The 18,580-nt window shown below is 46.9% G+C and overlaps 2 protein-coding genes across 2 annotated transcripts; one reads left to right on the plus strand and one right to left on the minus strand.

Moving 5' to 3' along the window:
- Window positions 1–2,994: 2,994 nt before the first annotated feature.
- LOC129517256 (keratin, type II cytoskeletal 3-like) lies at window positions 2,995–8,982 on the minus strand. The gene is made up of 9 exons (XM_055336929.1): window positions 8,581–8,982; window positions 8,243–8,463; window positions 7,112–7,172; window positions 6,497–6,592; window positions 5,849–6,013; window positions 5,376–5,501; window positions 4,460–4,680; window positions 3,698–3,732; window positions 2,995–3,357 (listed from the first exon to the last, which is right to left on the minus strand). Exons 1-9 carry the CDS (start codon window positions 8,980–8,982, stop codon window positions 3,092–3,094), a joined length of 1,593 nt encoding a protein of 530 aa, XP_055192904.1. The 3' UTR covers window positions 2,995–3,091.
- An 8,859-nt stretch (window positions 8,983–17,841) lies between these two features.
- Window positions 17,842–18,252, plus strand: LOC129517257 (ADP-ribosylation factor-like protein 2-binding protein). The gene has a single exon (XM_055336930.1). The coding sequence runs from the start codon at window positions 17,842–17,844 to the stop codon at window positions 18,250–18,252; it is 411 nt and encodes a 136-aa protein (XP_055192905.1).
- Window positions 18,253–18,580: the final 328 nt, after the last annotated feature.

The raw sequence follows: 18,580 nt of genomic DNA on the forward strand, positions 1-18,580 counted from the left end.
GATTAATGTAAAATAAAACCCTACAGATGTATTCAAGCAAAGCAGCTGTGTGGTTCAGCACCGGGAGACAGTTTCCTAATGGCTTGTATAAAATGGCAGCAGCTCAGGATGAGTCAGCGGCAGGAAGGAGCTGCCAAACTCACCTACAAGGTTGGAGGGTACACAACAAGAAACCCCATGACCACCCTTTTCCTGGGCTAGTCTAGTCAGGCCACGTCTGGAAGTTTGGGTTGGGTTCCAGATGTCCAGATGATGCGATGTCTATGGGAAAGCACCCAGGATGCAGGGGGTGCCCCAAAGCAGAGTAGGAAATGGAGGTATTCCACTCAGAGAAGAAATCCAAGGAAGGGAAAAACCATCCTCAAACATTTGTAGATTGTCATGCACAAGAGGACTCAGAATTGTTCCCGATGGTCACAGAGGGGAAAAAAATACTTGGACCGATGAGCGGAATTTACAAGGTAAATGAAGGAGGGGTTAGCTTCCATGGGAGAGAGTGGGCTGCTGACTGCAGAAAGGTGTTTTAGAGAAGACTTCAATATCTAAATGGGGATTCTTTTTCAGGGCCCCTGACGTCATTTCTAGCCTTGAGAGTCTGATTCTTTAGAAATTAATTAACAAAAGTAATCCTTGAAATAATGGTGAAAAAAAAAGAAATAATAATGGTGATAGCTCCCATTTATTGAGTACCTTTCTTTTTCTAGGAACTGTGCTGAGCTCTGGCATGCCTTGTATTATTTAATCAGTCCATCAGTCAACAAGTAAACATTTTTTAGTATTATATAACTTACAAACAATATATGACATAGTTCCTCTCTTTAAAGAGCTTATAATCTACTTGCTAATCAAAATCTGCATACATGTTGCACAATATATGAGTATTTTCATTTTACAGAATACTTTCACGTACATTGTTTCATGTATGCTTTGAAACATCCCTGAGAGGCCGATGTTATTTTTATTACCATAATACTAACAGCTAATATTTTAAATCACTCTCTTCCTCTGTGAGTGCCCAGTTTCCAATGTGCTCATCATAAGCCTAGCTCCAATCGAGAGAAGACTGTCTTCTCAATTTTCTTTATTTGTATTTCCATACCAATAATAAGGGAGTTAAATTAAAAATAATAATCCAGGGGCACCTGCATGGCTCAGTCGGTTAAGTGTAGAACTCTTGATTTCAGCTCAGGTCATCCCAAGGTCATGGGATCAAGTCTCGAGATGGGCTCAGCACTAAGCATGGAGTCTGCTTGAGATTCTCTTTCTCCCTCTGTCTCTGCCCTTCTTCCCCCCTCTCACTCCCACTCTCTCTCATAATCATCATCATCAATGTGTTTAAAAAGGAAGCAAGTATTCTAATCATCCAATGAAAAATATTCTCCAGCAACTGAGACAAAAAAGTAAACATGCAAAATTATGTAAGTTTTATTATCCATAGAGATCTTGAGAGCACCTGGGTGGCTCCGTCAATTGGGTGCCTGCCTTCGACTCAGGTCATGATCCTGAGGGTCCTGGGATCAAGCCCCATGTCAGGCTCCCTGCTCGGTGGGGGAGCCTGCTTCTCCCTCTGCTCTTCCCCCTGCTTGTGCTTGTGCTCTCACTCTCTCTCTCTCTCTCTCTCAAATAAATTAAATATTTTTTTAAAATAAAAAGAAAAGACCTTGAGACTTTTTTTGTTGTTGTTCTTGGTTTTAAAGGTAATAAAACAAAATGGACAAGTCTGGGTCTTTTTTAAAGTTGAGTTTTGAAACAAATGTTTACTTGATCTTAAGCAGAAAATCTGTGAGCACATGCGGTAGTCGGAACTAAAGGTGGGACTGAGAAGTCAAGTTTGGAGTGAGTGATGACAAGTGTCAGCCTCTTAAAATAGAAGAGTCCCCCAGGTATCTGGACCAGATTTCAGAACCAAGGACAGAGCAGGGATCTGCATAAAGTAAGCCTCTGCCTTCAAAGACCAAAGATCACCCCCCAAATCTATCACAAAGGAAAAAAAAAAAACAGAATCACACATGTGGTTACAGGTATGGACTCTAGGGCCCAACTACTCGTGTTCAAACCCCGGCTGTACCACTTGCTAACTGCAACCGTTGGCATAGTGTGATCTTTATGTCTCTGTGGTCCTTTTTCTCATCTGTTAAGTGAGGTTATCATGCCTACCTCATAGGATCATTGTGAAGATTAGATTATTTATGTGTGAAGTTCTCAAAACAATGTCTGAGCGGGTGAAAATTATTAAATAAAACTTGGCTTCATTTATTGATTTTCCAGAGCCTTGAGATCTCAGGATGTGAGAGGGAAAGAGAAGCAGAATGCTGCAGAGTCTTGCTGGGAAAAGGGGCAAATGCCCCCGAGCCATAAGGAATGAGGACATAGGGGGAGCTTCTGACCATGTTCTCCCACCACTGTGGTCCAAAACCCCCAAGGGAGGAGATAAAGAAAGGCTGCCCCCTGAGGTGACCCAGGCTGGGCAGTGCAATTACTTGGCTATCACTGAGCCATTTGGAATTCTTGGCAAGGATGACTGATGCCAGTATGAGAAGTGTTCCAGCCCCAGGGTGTGGCTTGACCAGATATAGATACAGAAAGAGTGAAGCACAGCATGGCAGTTGGGCAAATTGTGAAGTCTGGCCCAGTTGGCTTAACCCCAAAAACTCCCTCGGCACCCTCATTCTCTCCTCATCTCTCACTCACTCCATGCACAGCTGCTAACATAACTTCCTGCAGGCCACATTTTGAGTGTGTTGCCTTCTGATTCAGCAAACGTCATGAGTTCCTATTATTCTGCAAAACTCAGAGTCAAATAGTCAAATCCATCATCACATATTGCAGTTTAATGAAGAAAAAGAAACAGAGAGCCGAGAGGAGGCAAGGCAAAGTTTATATACAAGGGGACAATAGGTAGTAGTGGAATGTGTGATGGGCTCAGGGACAAACTCCTAACTTGACAATGTCTACCTGGGCCCCTTCTTGATTTTGAGCCTCCAAGCGGGTGACAGTATAGTATCACCAACCCTGGGGAGAGAGGAGTGATTGTAGAGAGATGTAGCTAAAGGCAGGGGAAATTTTTATAGTCGTGCATCAGGGCCCAGTCTCAGTATTTGATGCAGGCACGCTGGTCGCTGCTGGCGGTGACCTGCACAATCTTAGCCAAGGAGGAGGAAGAGCTGCCCAGTCTGGGACTCTGATCCATGGAGGTGCTTGTGCTTCTGGACTGGTTGCCTTTCCTCCCGTTGGTGGACTCACTGTCTCCTCGGATGCCCCGGCCACCTCTGTTGCCCCGGATGCCATTGTTGCTTCTGCTGCTGCTGCTGCCCCCAGGACTAATGTTCTTGCTGCTGGATGTATGGTTGACCACAACTGCAATGAGAATGGGCTGCTCAGTGTCCCCCGTCTGTCTAAATGCCCATTGCATGCATTCCTGTCTGAAGAATGAGTGGCAGAGAAAATCAAAAAAGAGAAGGAGAAACCCCCTTCTCATGGGAGGGAGTTCTTTGTCTGAAGGCAAATCCAGGACATACACTCCACAGGACATTAGATAAGTCCTACCCAAATCTGGCTCCCCTTTCGCCCCCCACCCTTTCTTTTACCCTGGCAATCAGGCTGTAAAAAAAAAAAACCAATTTGTGGGTAGAAGAGCTGAAGCAAAGCCATGAGAAATCATCTCACACAATGGAAATGGAGTGCTTATGATACTCACAGATGCACACTGGGCTCTGACACTCCCCAGACATCCTGTGTAGGAAAACAAAATAAATATCATGGAAACCTCATGGTGGTTCCTCTCAGCATCTCTGTTCAGAATTATCCCCTGGGATGTCAGAGTACAATAATATGAGCTGCAGCATCAGGGATTGAAGTTACCCATGAGAAGGGCTTCCAGGGGATGCTAGGATGAGGATGCAGAGAAGCAGAGAGATAATGTATCTCTGGATACTTGATTCTGCTATCACCTTGGCCTGGGTTCCCCTCACTGGAAAAACTGGAATAATATACTCATCAGTTTATCAAAAAGAGTAAATTAAACCATAAAGAATATCTGGCACAGTGCCTGGCCTATACCAAAAGTGATGCAACTCTTTTCTGTGCCAGAGATGGAGAGGCAAAGAAGAGTCACCGATGCAGAGGTTAAGTGGAAACCGGTTTGGACAATAGGAGGAGCAAGCTACTAGGACCCACTAGTATTCATCTGTATCCTCCACCATATCAGGATTGGCTGACAATGGCCTTTGGGGTGCACTACCTGCCTGTTGGGAAGCTCTAAGCTTTCAGCTCTAACAAATAAAGTTGGTGTCCCTGAGCCCAAAGGGGAGAGTGCTAGGTAGTATCATTCTGTTAATCAAGCATTTGTTGAGAGCCTCTTTGTCCCCTGCCACTGTGTCTAACCAAGGACCATACATACAATCCTTTGAAACTTGATTCTCAAATTGTCCTCCTTGCCTTGACCAGAGCCCCTACCCACCTGCACTCCTCGCCATCTAACATCTTCTGGTAGGTGGCAATCTCCACATCTAATGCCAATTTGATGTTCATCAGCTCCTGATAGTCACGCAGGAGATAGGCCAAGTTCTTCTGGGCTTGCTTCAGGGCTTTCTTGAGCTCTGCCAACTTGGCCTGGGCATCTTTGAGGGTCTGTTCACCCTGTTGCTCAGTGTCAACAATTGTTTCCTGCAAGTTGGTATTCTGAAGTGGGAGAAGAAAGAAGGATCGAATCTCTAAAATTACCTGGGCACATGGCAGGTGAGCATAGGTCTCCATCTGTCTCCTTAATGAAAACTCCTAACCTATGTGCTTCATAGTATAGCTACACTATTCTAGGAAATTCCAATGGTCATTTGAATCTTTGCCCAGAGATATTGATCACCTGCTTCCCGACCTCTTTTTTTTAAGATTTTTATTTATTTATTCATGAGAGACACAGAGAGAGAGAGAGACAGAGGCAGAGATATAGGCAGAAGGAGAAGCAGGCTCCATGCAGGGAGCCCGACGTGGGACTCAATCCTGGGTTTCCAGGATCCGGCCCTGGGCTGACGGCGGTGCTAAACCACTGAGCCACCCAGGCTGCCTGCTTCCGGACCTCTTAAAAAAGATTAACTCATGGTATGAGATCCCAAAAACTCAGTCGCACATATTTCATGGAGTCTTGAGGCCACAACCAATGACAGGAGGGAAGACCATTCTACCTTGAAGATGATGGGTGGGAGTAAAGATAACATACAGAAGTCATCACTCTGTATGGTATTACCTGGGGAGTTCCACTGTAGGTTCCAATGGCGACCAGAAAGACTCCAGCTTGCTAGGTTCAGGTGCCCCACTGGCATCTCAGAGCACCACTGTCATCAGAGTTACAATCTCAGGCTTTGGGGAGCCATACCTACCTGCTTCTTGATGCTCTCGATCTTGGCCTGCAGCCTCTGGACCATCCTGTTGAGCTCTGCAATCTCATTCTTGGTGCTCCTCAGGTCATCACCATACATGCTGGCTGTAGTCTGCAGCTCCCCAAGCTGGTGGGTAAGAAGCAGACAGGGAGAAATTATCCCTAACCCTCGAATACATGCGTCTGAAAAGGAGAATAGAAGTGCAGTCAATCCAGAAAGTCCTAAAATAGCATGGAGGTCCGTCAGGCATTTGGAATGGAAAGGATCGCTTAACTAAAAATAACAGTTGCCCTTAAACATATCAGGCAGTGGAATGAAAAACATTGCAAGTTATAGGTATTTGTGAAAGATAATTCAGTGGGTTCCCACTGAACAAAATGTGCATTATCTGGGATGGTGACAGGAGGGGCTAGCGGTGAAGGAGCCCTGGAAAAAGCTTGTGAGTCTAGACAGATCCAGGGACCCATATTTACCTTGACCTGATATAGCCCCTCAGCCTCAGCCTTGCTCCTCTGGGTGATCTCCTCATACTGGGCCTTGACCTCGGTGATGATGCTGTCCAGGTCCAGATGCCGGTTGTTGTCCATGGACAAGATGACAGACATATCACTGGACTCCGACAGGGCCTGGTTGTACTCCTGCACACACACAGGGACACACCATTGGGCAGTGTCACCACCTCTCTAGGATGCCCTAAACCTTCCAAGCACTGGCTCAGGAAAATTGTGGGGTCTAGAAAACCAAGTCTTACTGTAGGGAAAGGAAGAGGACAAGACAGTGATCCAGAAACCAGGCAGCAAAAAAATTCCCAGCAGGCAGTGAGGGATTGTCCTTAACTCTCCTTTTACAGATTTCCCTTGGGATTCTATGCACATGGAAATTCTAAAGGCATGAACTGCAGATTCTGAAAACCCGGGGCCATGGGAAGGAGAAGAGAGAGAGAGCATAAGCAATATAAGTTAAGGAGGTGTAAAATCGAAGAAATGAAGAAGAAATAGGTATTAAAATGGGAAAGTGCTGCCAAATAGATCTCACAAAGGAGACTGAACCCCCAGAATCAAGCAAGTTTTGATACCCCACATCACGGCTTCCACCCTAGAGGAAAATATAAAGGTCCTTACAGCTTCAAAGAGGGCTCTCAGAAAGTTTACTTCACTGATCAGACTTTCCATTTTTATTTCCAAGTCTACTTTGGTTGTGTAGGAAGTATCCACATCCTGAAAGTAAAAAACAGAGAATCCACCTTCTTAGCTTCAATATTATTCTCATTAGTCACCATTGCATTTAATAATGACATTGATATCATGTTTACATAGTTGAGGGAGTAAAAATCACCTAGAGCAGAATTTATACACGCAGTAGGAAGTTTTGATAATTGAGTTCACTTGTTAGAAAAGGTCATTATTATCCATTTTTGCAGCTTGAATAATTATGATGGTCGTTATTAGTAGTTGGCAATAAACTATAAACTGTAGGGTCTGGCTCCAAGCAGTTTTGCAACTGTTGAGCCAAACACGCTGGAGAAATGTCTTAGCTACAGGGAAAACAAAAGATAGAAAACCCTTCGGGCATAGGCCCCAATGCCAGGTTGGCACTGTCCCAGGTTCTGGCCATCCTTCCTGCTCCAGGCAAAGTGTTATCCAGTCTCACATCCCTGGAAAGATGCTACCTTTCCCCCTTTCCCTTGTGCCGTCTCCTTCCTGTGCTGGCTTGTTCTCCCCCACTGGCCTGCTCACCTTCTTCAGAACCATGAAGTCATTCTCAGCCTCTGAGCGCTTGTTAAGCTCATCCTCATACCTACGAAAAAGGAAAGAGGTCATGCCTGAGGGTGGCTGAGCCAAGGGTACGGGCACGTGTGCCCAGGGAAAGGAGGTGGTACGTAACCTGGGGCAGAGCTGCAGGTGACTATTCCCTGGATACGATCAGGGATAAAGCTGGTTGAGTGGCGTGCTTTATTACCATGGTGGGCCTTTAAAAGCACGCCGGCACCCCATTTCTGACACTCCAGGATATTGGAAATAGGAGATAAAAGATGTGGAGCATCTGCCTTCGGCTCAGGGCATGATCCTCGGTCAGGGGATTGAGTCCTGCATCAGGATATCCCCGGGGAGCCCTGCTTCTCCCTCTGCCTGTGTCTCTGTCTCTCTCTGTCTCTCTCTCTGTGTCTCTCATGAATAAATAAATAAAATATTTATCTTAAAAAAAAAGGAGATAAGAGATGTGATGGAATTGGCTCATAACTCCTGGTATCCTTGGGCAGCACACAGGTCTCTGGATTCTCCACTGCAGGGAATCAGTCCGGTCCTCATGAGCAAAAGTCTGTGCTCACTCCCAAGGCTACCTCCCACCTATACCCGAAGGTCCCAGCTGTTCCCTTCTCCATCTGTGTCCTACCTCCCCTTGAATCTCCCTCATCACCGAGCCCAAACACATTGTCTAACTGGCAATATACTGGCATCACCTGAGGCTCTGTAGAAGCTACCAATGCCTGGCTCCCATGCCCGGAAATTCTCATGCAATGAGTCATGAGTGCAACCTGGACATTCAGAATTCATAAAGCTCCCAAAGTGGTTCTGGTAAGCAGCAAAGTATGAGATCCATTGTTGTTAAATGCCAAAGTGCCTCATATCTGCCTCTGTTGGAAGAGGGCCCCCGAGATGCCCACGCTGTCACAGATCTTATTCTCCTTGGCACCAACAAGGAGAGCAGATCCTCCTTTCATCGGACCCATAACCTGACACCCCATCCTGTGTCATCCTTGAGGACATGCACCAACAATTTCCCAGCTGGAAAGCCTCCACACCTCCTGACCTCCCCCACGATCACCTAGACCCAGTGGCTGTTTCCACAGCACCTCCATCACTCACTTCCTCTTGTACTCCTCCGCAAGCACCTGCATCATGCTGAGCTCTTCATCCAGCTGACCCCGCTCACTCAGCAGCCTGTCCAGGTGGGCCTGGAGGCAGCTAATATAGGACTCAAAGAAGGGCTGCAGGTTGTTGGCAGTGGCCCTGGAGGTGGCTGACTGCTCCTGGAGGAGGCACCACTTGGCCTCCAACACCTTGTTCTGCTGCTCCAGGAACCGTACCTGTGGTCAATCAGGGGGCAGGGGTCATGGCCTACCCAGCCTCTGGCTCACGAGCAGACACATTGCCCCAACCTAGGCCTCATGTTCCCAGGCCCCCTCCTCACCGTGGGCCCTCACCTTGTCGATGAAGGAGGCAAACTTGTCATTGAGAGTCTTGAGCTGCTCCTTCTCTTGGGTCTTCACCTCCCTGATCTGTGGGTCGATCCCCATGTTCAGGGGCTGAAGGAGGCTCTGGTTGATGGCCACCTCCTGGATGCTGAGGGGAAAGCCCCCTGAACCTCCAAGGCCCTGAGCTCCACCAGGAATGCCTCCAAAACCACCACATCTCCCCCAACTGCTAAAGTAGCCTCCTCCAGAGCCACCTCTCATGCCCCTTCCTCCAACCCCACACAGGCTCCCTCCAAGGGCACCCGAGCAACTCCAGGCTGAGCTCCCAGTCTGGGAGGCACCTCTGGCCACACTGAACTTGCTCCCCACGACGCTGTGCAGGCTCTGGCTGCCGAAGGCACCCCCTACCATGGCACAGGCTGTGGAGGCACTGCGTCCCCCAGAGCACGAGGCTGACTGGGACCTGCCTGGGCTGATACAGCTCTGCCCAGACACCACAACAGCAGAGCAGCCCCTAGAACCTTTGGTGGCCTGGGACAGCCTGCTGGACTGCGGGCTCATCATTTTCTCTGGCCACAGAAAGATGTCCTGGTTGAAGCCTCTGAGGAAAGGGTATCTTCTGACATAGGCAGAGAGGTGGCCTCTTTTATAGGTCCCAGTGAACTGGTTCATTAATTGGATGATTTCCAGGGTTTCATTCTATGGCTACAACTAATCTCCATACCAATTTCCTTCACTGTAATCCCGGAGTCTCCATTTCAAGTCTTTCCTGTAATTAGCCTCTTGTAGACTTTGTGCACTACCGAACCGGGGCCCTCCCTTAATGAATGAGCTTGGTTCCTGCCAGGCACGGCCCAGTCCCAGGGCCTCAGGCACCGGCCTCTCAGGAGGCAGCTGGTTCTATTAGGTGACTCTGTGGCTTTTTCATTCCCCCAAAACCCTGGGCGTCCACTGGTGTCCCTATGCTGTCTGCCTCCCAGAACCAACGAGGCTGGCACAGACTCCTGTATTTGGGAGAGACAGAATGGAAAATGGGCTCCCTCCTAACTGTAGCACCTCCAAGTCTCACAGTGTGTACCCATGGAACTCACCAGAGAGCCTCTGCTGGCTTGTCCCAAGCTCTGAGACACAAGCAGCCCCTCTCCGATCCCAGTCACCGGGGGTCGATGTCAGGCCAGATGTTCCAGACTGACTCAGAGGCCTGAGTGAATGGACTAGATACTAGAGACATTTATCTGAGCATTGTTCACCATTGGGGTGACCAAGAGAGCTCTAGTGCCCCATCTCCCTGTGTTTCCTGCATGGTTTTATTGCTCCTGTTCAACTCACTGCCTTGGTGTCCCCCACATCCTCTATTTCACTCCCATACCACGTCTCTTCCCCTTTTAAATATGCCTCCTCAGTCCCCTTTTCCAGGAAGTCTCCCCCTTTCAGGCTCCTGTGGGTCCTACTGCCTGAATTCCCTTCCTTCCTCTTCCCTGCATGAAGGCTGCAGCCCAGACCCTTGGACAATAGGCGCCATGAGGACCAGGTCTTATCTGTCTGCTCCAACCCAGTGCCTCCATCATCTAGCACAGAGCCTGGCCTATGGTGGGCTCATAAGTTTTGTAGGATGAATGGTTGCCCAACTTGTCCTAGTTCTGGTATTGCCCTTCTATGCTGGTCCCTGTGTGTGTGTGTCCCACCTCCATTATCACACCGGACAAGAAAGGCTTGTCCCCTAGGACAATTCCTCCCACCCAGACTGTCTCTTATCCCAAGCTTAGGACAGAGCCCTGTACCTACGAGCTCAGGATAATGTTTTAAGACACAGAGTGATAAATTAGCTGCATTTGTGTGGATGACTTCCCTCTTTGCTATAAATGCTACCGGTGTATCAAGCCCATTTTAAGTGTACAGGAAATGCAATGAGAAAGCCCATGGGTAGGAGAAGGGACTCAACTGATCAGAAGGCCTTGAACCTCCCTTGAACTCCCACAGTCTCTTACCCCTCTTAAGCGCCCTCACATCCCACCTTAGATGCTGTGGTGGCAGCCTGACTCCCTTGAGGGCCTGGGAGAGAGGTTGCATTGTCCTCAATATAAATAAACAGAAGAGAGATGATTTCATTAAGAACTCCACACTTGTGGTAATAGCAACAGCCATCCTAGCTACAAGGAGAGATCAGTTTCTAGTGAACACGGGCCAAGGAAAAGGACACACTACAGTGGGAGTGATGTGGAAGGCCTTCCCAACAGAAAGGTTAGGAGAGCTGGAGCACTCCGGGCTGCTGTGGCATCTCCTCTGGAGGGAAAGGATGTCATGATTGAGTGTCAGGCACAAGTCCACTACCATCTGACCCTGAGTGAGGGACTTGAGTACATTCTAGTTACATGTGATGTAAGGAAGGAAGAAAAGAAGGAAAGGTGGGAAGGAGGGAGGGAAGGAGAAAGGGAAGGAAAGAGGGAGGCAAGCCCAGGTGTACTAGAGTTTACAGAGCTCTTCCAGAGCTTACACTGGGCTTGAAACGCACATTTATTCACACCTGAGAATCTGCATGGACCTAACACCATGCCTTGCCTCTGAAGACAGCACCATGAGAATACCTCATGGGATGTCAAGTCAGTTCTCAAAGATTTGTGGGAAACATACTCATTGCAAGGCACCCAGGACAACATGAGAGCTAAAGTTTAAGCAAAAGCAGGTCTATTCCTGCATTATATTGAGCATCTATTAGGTGATAGTACAAGGAGCTCAGAGGAAGGAGATGTGGTCTATACACCTATGTGCTCTATATACCTGTCAACACTCTCACTCAGAACACGAGACAAGCAGGGACAGAGCCAGTAATAGCCACATGTCTACTGCAGTTACAGGAGGGGGCGGAAATGGGAACTGTGGCAGGAAGTTAGCCATGGAAGGCTTCCCAGAGGGAGCATCATGAGCCAAATTGATGAAGAAAGCAAGCAGTACCACATGTTGTGATGAAGAGACTTGCAGGAACCAGGCTGTGCAGCAAACATAGCTTTGTTCAAAACAAGGTACTCAGAAGCTACAGAGGGAGCATGTTACATACACAGATGCAGGGGCGTGTGCCAGCCTGACCCATTGTGTGGGAAGAAATTATGCTGGTCATGGAAACCTGGCAAACTGTGGTGGGTCATGGAATTGGATGTGGTTCACTTCTCCCCCAGAGACTCACCGGAGCCTCTAGTCTCTCCTTGCTCCCTTCCACCCCTACATTGCTGCCAACATGATGTTATGCAAACACCACTTTCAACATGTCACTCTCCCATCCAGAAAATGACTAGGCTTCCTGTTATAGAAGAATGAGCTTCTCTCTTGACCTCCAATGCCCTTCCACATCTGCCCCCTGTTCCTCCCTCCCTCCCCAGCGTCCCACTTTAATGTTAAAGCCTTACCATTCCCTCCGAGCCAATTTCTTGCTATTGTTTGGTAGGAGGTTGGGCCAAACCACTTCTTTTTTTTTTATTTTTTTTTTTATGATAGTCATACAGAGAGAGGGGGGAGGGGAGAGAGAGAGGCAGAGACACAGGCAGAGGGAGAAGCAGGCTCCATGCACTGGGAGCCCGACGTGGGATTCGATCCCGGGTCTCCAGGACCGTGCCCTGGGCCAAAGGCAGGTGGCAAACCACTGCGCCACCCAGGGATCCGGGCCAAACCACTTCTGAGGTTTTTCCTACCCTTCGAGTTCTGGGATCCCATGATGCTCCCTGACTTTCCTTCACCATCATCCTTGGAGAGTTCTGCCTCTGAGAGTGCGACCCACCCCATATCCCTGCCTGAGGAGTGCCTAATCTTCCCAATTACACTCATCTTCTTCCTCCTCCACCTCGGCCACCCACTCAGGGCCATGCCCTGGATCATCACAAGGAACAATTCCCTCTTCGAAGCTTAAACCCCAAATCCCCACTCTCTGGCCATAACCTTTCATCCTTCAGCTTATTTTTGCCTACCTCTCACTACACCTGCTCTTGAGTCTTTTAAAGACTCCCGTTGTCTTCATCCCTTCATTTTCTCCTAGTCTGTTAGTGCTCTCCTGGCCTCTTTTCCTGTTCTTCCCAACCTAAGTATTACTCATTCATCCAACAAATATTTCTTGAGCATCTATTTTGTGCCAGCCATTGACCCGGTGGTAGGGAGTGGCGAACAAAATTAATGCTGTCCCATCCCTCATGGGAAGAGTTTAGTGACCATCTGTCTGAACAACCTTCTCACCAGCATCCTTGATTTCCTTATGTTGCTAATTCTTCCATCATCAGCCTAAAAATGTCCCATGTCTAGGACAAAGCTACAACCTTCCTTCCCCTTCCTATCACAAAGGCTGAGCACTACTGGGGGAATCTGGGGGACAACAGAGTCCTGATCTCCACTTTGGCTAGGTGTTCAATCCCTCCCTTGTCCTGTCAGCTTCTTGTCCATGCCCTTGACTTCTGTCCCAAACTTCCGCTACTCCCCTCCAGCCCCTTCTCAGTCCCCATCTCCCGCCTGCAGAAGAAGATAACTTGACTTCCTACTTCCCTGAGAAAATTCAAGTTGTCAGACGTGATCTCCTTTGGTCATCTCTTCTGTGCCTTCACTCTTAGCTGCCTACACACCCACCTTATTTTTCTTCCTCTTGTACAGGGCTACACGACAACCTCCCCACCTGCCTCCTCTAGGTCTTTACTCAGTCAGTTACCCTCCTCCCCACCAGGTCCTCAATCTCTCCTCTATGCTCAAATCTTCCCCATCCTTAAAGTCCTTCTCTTGACCCCATGACACCTTCTCACTGTTATCCTGTCTGTCTCTTCCCCCTTCTCACCTCAAGATCTCAGTTAATCCAAATTCAGTGTCTATTTCCCCATCACTGGTCAACTCCTAAACCCTTGGAATCTTTCTCTGTACATAATCCCTGTATTATGAGCACCACACTCCTGAGAGTACATTGATTGCTAGCTTCCTAAAAATACCTTTATGGCCTCTTTCTCCCAGATATCCCTACTACAGTTGAAACATGGTGTTATCGTGTTGCTACATATAAAGCATTCGTTTCAGTGTCACTTCACTAACTTTATATTAAAGTTGATATCTATATAATATAATAACTATACTATTATTTTTAATATCTTCATTCCTTAAAGGGTTACAATCCACATAAATAGGTTCCCAGTCTTCATTCTCATGTAACTTGGCAACTCTTCTTTGCTTGTGGTGGATAAACCATGGATAGAGCCAATGTGTCAGGATTATGGATAAAGCATTCCTTGCTGAAGAGAGCACACACCCATCCTTTGCCGGCTGAAGTGAATCTAAAGCCGTAAGATTCCGTGGGACCCTGAGTCACTGGAGAGCAGGTGTTATTACTGTCTTATTCTAGAAAGACAGTGCCAACCCTGGAAATGGAAAGGTACAGAGGCAGGCCAGCTGCAGAGACTACAAACCAAGGAGTCAACAAGAATTAGAGATATTCCCCCCCCTCCCCAGATCTCAGAGCTCAGACACAAAAGCACCAAGGCTTCCATGTACATTTGTGTGGGTTGTATCCTATACAAGAGTTCCAGGTCAAGAGTAAAAAGGCCAAAATCAGACCCATACTCTGGTCACCTATCTATGTGCTATGGCAGGGGCTATTAGCCAGAAATCGGCTAATAGGAGTCCAGAGTGCAGGCATCTTTTACTTTACACAAAGTGCTGTCCTCTGCCAAACCTGTGGAGTTGTATCTGCACAGAGTGGACACCTTTTTCCAATTCACAAAAAGACCAGATAGGCCAAGGAGACCTTGGAACATCAGAGTTGGGCATCATGAGTTTTTGGGGCAAAAAAAAAAAATCTACTGCTAGAAAACCTTTTCTTCCCTTGTATCCTACTGGTCTTTGAGTCAGTCAAGCCATGTTGTAGTAAAAGTACCTGAGTTTGAATTATGACCTCCAGCTCCTAGTTACGTGACTTTCATAAGTTGCTTAACATGCTACACCTTGGTTTCCATCAATAAGACAAGGATAACAATATGATCTCTCTCATAGTGTGGTTGTAAGGATTATTTTTTTTCAAGATTTTATTTATTCATGAGAGACACAGAGAGAGAGAGAGAGAGGCAGAGACACAGGCAGAGGGAGAAGCAGGCTCCATGCAGGGAGCCCAACGCAGGACTCAATCCTGGGTCTCCAGGATCACACCCTGGGCTGAAGGCGGTGCTAAACCACTGAGCCACCTGGGCTGCCCTGTAAGAATTATTTTAGATCAGGTCCTAATGAATAATAGGCATTTGGTACATATTAACTCTTAACTAATGGTGTCTTCCTCTGTACAATAACAGAAAATCATCGCTTGCATATCAAACAAATAACCTAACTACCTCTCACCAGCATCCTCATCAGGTGCATATCTGTGTGTTTACATGTGGTGGTAGGGTTTTGGGGTTTGGGGGAGTTTTTTTGGTTTTGTTTTTGTTTTGTTTAGTTTTGTTTTTGTTTTTTTGTGGGTTTTTTTTTCCTTTTTTTGCTATCTGGTGTGTTAAAAAGAAAAATCACAGGCCCAAAATAGCATCATCTAGGACAAGTCAGCAAACTAAGACTTAACACCTAACTTAACTGCACTTTCGACCTTTAGCCAATCAATGTAGAATTTCCTGGTCAATACCAGGAAATTTACTGATAGACCCCCTTCCACTCCTCTTGGAAAGGTAACCTTGCCTGAACAATGCATTCCTTACTAATAAATCCTTTCTCCTTTTTTTATGCCCTCCCTCTGCCTTTAAAATCCTTTTGTTTGGGTCATTGAGCTCCCTTCTACTTGCTAGATGGGATGCTGCCCAACTCTTGAATCATTTAATAAAGCCAATTAGATCTTCACATTTAGTCAACTGAATTTTATTTTTTTTAACAAGTGCTTCTCTGTTTCAAAAAGGCAAGCATGTGTGTGTGTGTGTGTGTGTGTGTGTGTGTGTGTAGGTGTGTGGTGGGTGAGGCAGGGATTACAGTCATACAGTCAGAAAACTCAGATGCCTCAGCCATGTGCAGATAGAGAAATTGGACAGACCCATTCAACTCTGCTAAAATTTGTACTTGGGGTGCCTTGCTGACTCAGTTGGTTAAGTGTCCAACTCTTGATTTTAGCTGAGGTCACAACCTCAGGATTGCAAGATTGAGCCCTATGTCAGGCTTCATGTTGAGCATGGGGTATGAAGCCTGACTGAGCTTCTTGTTCTCCCTTTGCACCCACCCTAAAAAAAGAAAATTGCACTTCATTCTAACTGAACAGTAATAATTATTCTAAGTTGAAAACAACTGTTAAAAATGCCTCAAGTCCCAGGTTTTCTTTGAATTTCCATCATGAAGGATTACTGTTGGACAGATAAGACCCTACATCGTAATTATTTTCTCGGAGCAAAAGGTACATGAAATAAATTTATGGGCTTTCAAATGTGTACTGTGTAGGCTTTGAATATGAGTAACTGCATCTTTAGTAAGGTGGAACCTGTCTTGAAACAACCAAAAGACTAGTCTAAACAGTAGCACGAGAAAGGAGTTTTAATGCACACCTTTGCCAATCGCTCTCCCCAGTTGCTAGTAAAAGGTAGATTAGGGGAGGTTGGCCCCAGCAGCCTAGCAGCAGGGAAAATTCTTAGGAGTTTATCTCCATCTCTTAGGAGCCAAAGATCAGCTAATAAAGTCTTGACTTCAGTGACCTTGGGCATCACAGTGGAATCCTCAGAGACTCAGCCATGGGTGGGGGGTGGAGTGGGGAGGGAATGTCTAGAATGGACAGACAAGGTAGGAGGTGGGCTGGGGAGACTGACCCAATCAGTTAGCACATCAGTCAATCCCTGTCCCACCCACAGCTCAGCTTTTCTGAATGTCCCAGGCAAGGTTTATAATTAAGCAGATGGCAGCAAGTCATGGGACCCACTCCCTTCCAAATCCCTGCAGAATTTTGTCGTAAATCTTTGGTATCAGCCATGGGCTGCCCACTGCCACTGGCTCTTCACTTCCAGGGTCTTCAAGGATCTCAGGGTCTTCTCTACTCTCCCCAGGAGAACTAGCTCTTGCCTGAAGAGAGGCATCCTCCTCATTCAAATCCCAAATAAGCAGGAAACAGACCCTGAGATAGAAATTGTGGGCAGAAAATGTACTGGAGTGCTTTTAGGATCAATGCTGTAGGGAAGTGAATAAAGCAGGATTAGTGTTGGAGGGCCATCCACAGCAGACCCCTCATCCTATGGGACTGATCCAGCTTCCATTTCTCTCTTAGCCACCCCACCTCCCAACTTCATCATCTCATCTACCATTGCAGACATGATTTTAGAGGTGACTCCCCCCACTTGGAACTTGGCCCCACTTCCCTGCAATCCTGTCAGTTCCCTCTGGCTTCCCTGTCCCTGGGCCAGGTTCTGCCTTCCTCACCCCTACTTCCCCCACAGGGCACTCATCCTGGCCCAATTAAGAATGTTGCCTAGATTCTAGCCTTCTGAGTGGCTCAGGTGCTATTGGAACCCTTGTCTTGGACGAGTAGATTAATAAGAAAAATAAAATGATCATCCAAAGAGAAAATGGACTGAATAAATGGAAACAATTTACAGAAAATGAAAATTAAATAGCTAATATATTTAAAATGTTAATAATTAAATAATATGTACTATATTTATAAGGTTCAATCTCATTAGCAATCAGAGAAATGAAAATCAAACCTAGGAAACTCAAAATTTAAAAAGAATATCACAGGGGATCCCTGGGTAGCTCAGCAGTTTGGCACCAGCCTTTGGCCCAGGGCGTGATCCTGGAGTCCCGGCATGGAGCCTGCTTCTCTCTCCTCCTGTGTCTCTGCCTCTCTCTCTTTCTATGTCTATCATGAATAAATAAATAAATCTTTAAAAAAAAGAATATCACAGAATGTTTGTACAACTGGAGAAACAGGAAGTCCTATATATTATTTGTAAAATTACTAGCTGGTACACTCGTTCTGGACAGTAGACTGACAATATGAGTCAAAATTTTAAAGTGGCCTAGCAACTCCACATCTCGAAAGTTATCTTAAAGAATGAATGGGACAAGTGTCCTGAGACATGTGTGTTTACTGCAGCAATGTTTATTACAGTGGAAAAAACATGCGCAACAAAATGTGTTACATCCACATAATGGAATATTCTGCAGCCATTAAGAATGATGATCTCGGCCACTGTGACAGCTGACGGGCTGTGGATCCTGGAAGTCAGTCATGGGGGCCGGGTGCAGAGTGCAGATTCGCCAGCCCTGGCTGCAGGGAAACCCGCGGGCCAGTAGCCGAGGCCAATGGAGGCCGCAGAAGTCTTGGGAAAAGAGAGCTTCTCATCGTCCATCTCTTCCATCTCTGAAGGCCAATTTGGTGCTGTGGTTGGCTCTACCCAGGACGTTGTCATGGATGCAGAGTTCCAGGTACTGCTGAGAAACCTCATGGACAGATACTACCAGGAGGTAGAGAATGAACTCACCTACACCCTCGCTTGTAATGAATACCTCTCTTTGGTAGAAAAGTACATTGAAGAACAGCTGCTGGCGTGGATTCCCAAATTCAACAAGGCGGCTTCCATAGCAACAGCACAGCACCGTGAAGATGAGGTGGCCAATGACCTATTCAACATGCTGTTCACATTTACGGACTTTCTGGCGTTCAGATGTTTCTGGACTATAGAGCAGAAAAAGAAGGCCAAGGGCTGGCCTTAAGCAGTGGTTTAGGAGTGACTTCATTGTGCAAATCATCTCCCATGGCCCCCTTCCCTAGAGCAATCTCTAGCACCAGCTCCCACCTGCCGCAGTGGCGGCCTCCTGGACAAGGCGGGATTAAGTCAGGAGAGGCTTCTGCTCCCGGTGACTGGAGAACACACCTGGAAAGGCTGGCCCCGTTCTACAGGGGTTATTAACACCAGGTATTGATGGGTCAGAACGATAATTTCCTGAGGCTCCCAGGACGTCTTCTTTTCCCTTCTATTCAGTAAGCCCTAGTTCTCCTGCCAAAACAGACACCTCTCTCAGGTGCTTCTGAGAGTCAGAC

Source organism: Nyctereutes procyonoides, unplaced genomic scaffold, assembly GCF_905146905.1.
Source record: "Nyctereutes procyonoides isolate TBG_1078 unplaced genomic scaffold, NYPRO_anot_genome, whole genome shotgun sequence".
Classification (NCBI taxonomy): domain Eukaryota; kingdom Metazoa; phylum Chordata; class Mammalia; order Carnivora; family Canidae; genus Nyctereutes; species Nyctereutes procyonoides.

What these genes read in the sequence shown, in the direction of transcription:
- LOC129517256 (XM_055336929.1), bottom strand. Translation starts at nt 8,982, where the DNA reads ATGGTAGGGGGTGCCTTCGGCAGCCAGAGCCTGCACAGCGTCGTGGGG. An exon ending in TTGCCTCCTTCATCGACAAG is followed by an intron (nt 8,464 to 8,580) that starts GTGAGGGCCCAC and finishes GATTGACCACAG; the next exon opens with GTACGGTTCCTGGAGCAGCA. An exon ending in GCGGAGGAGTACAAGAGGAA is followed by an intron (nt 7,173 to 8,242) that starts GTGAGTGATGGA and finishes CCTTTTTCGTAG; the next exon opens with GTATGAGGATGAGCTTAACA.
- LOC129517257 (XM_055336930.1), top strand. Translation starts at nt 17,842, where the DNA reads ATGGAGGCCGCAGAAGTCTTGGGAAAAGAGAGCTTCTCATCGTCCATC.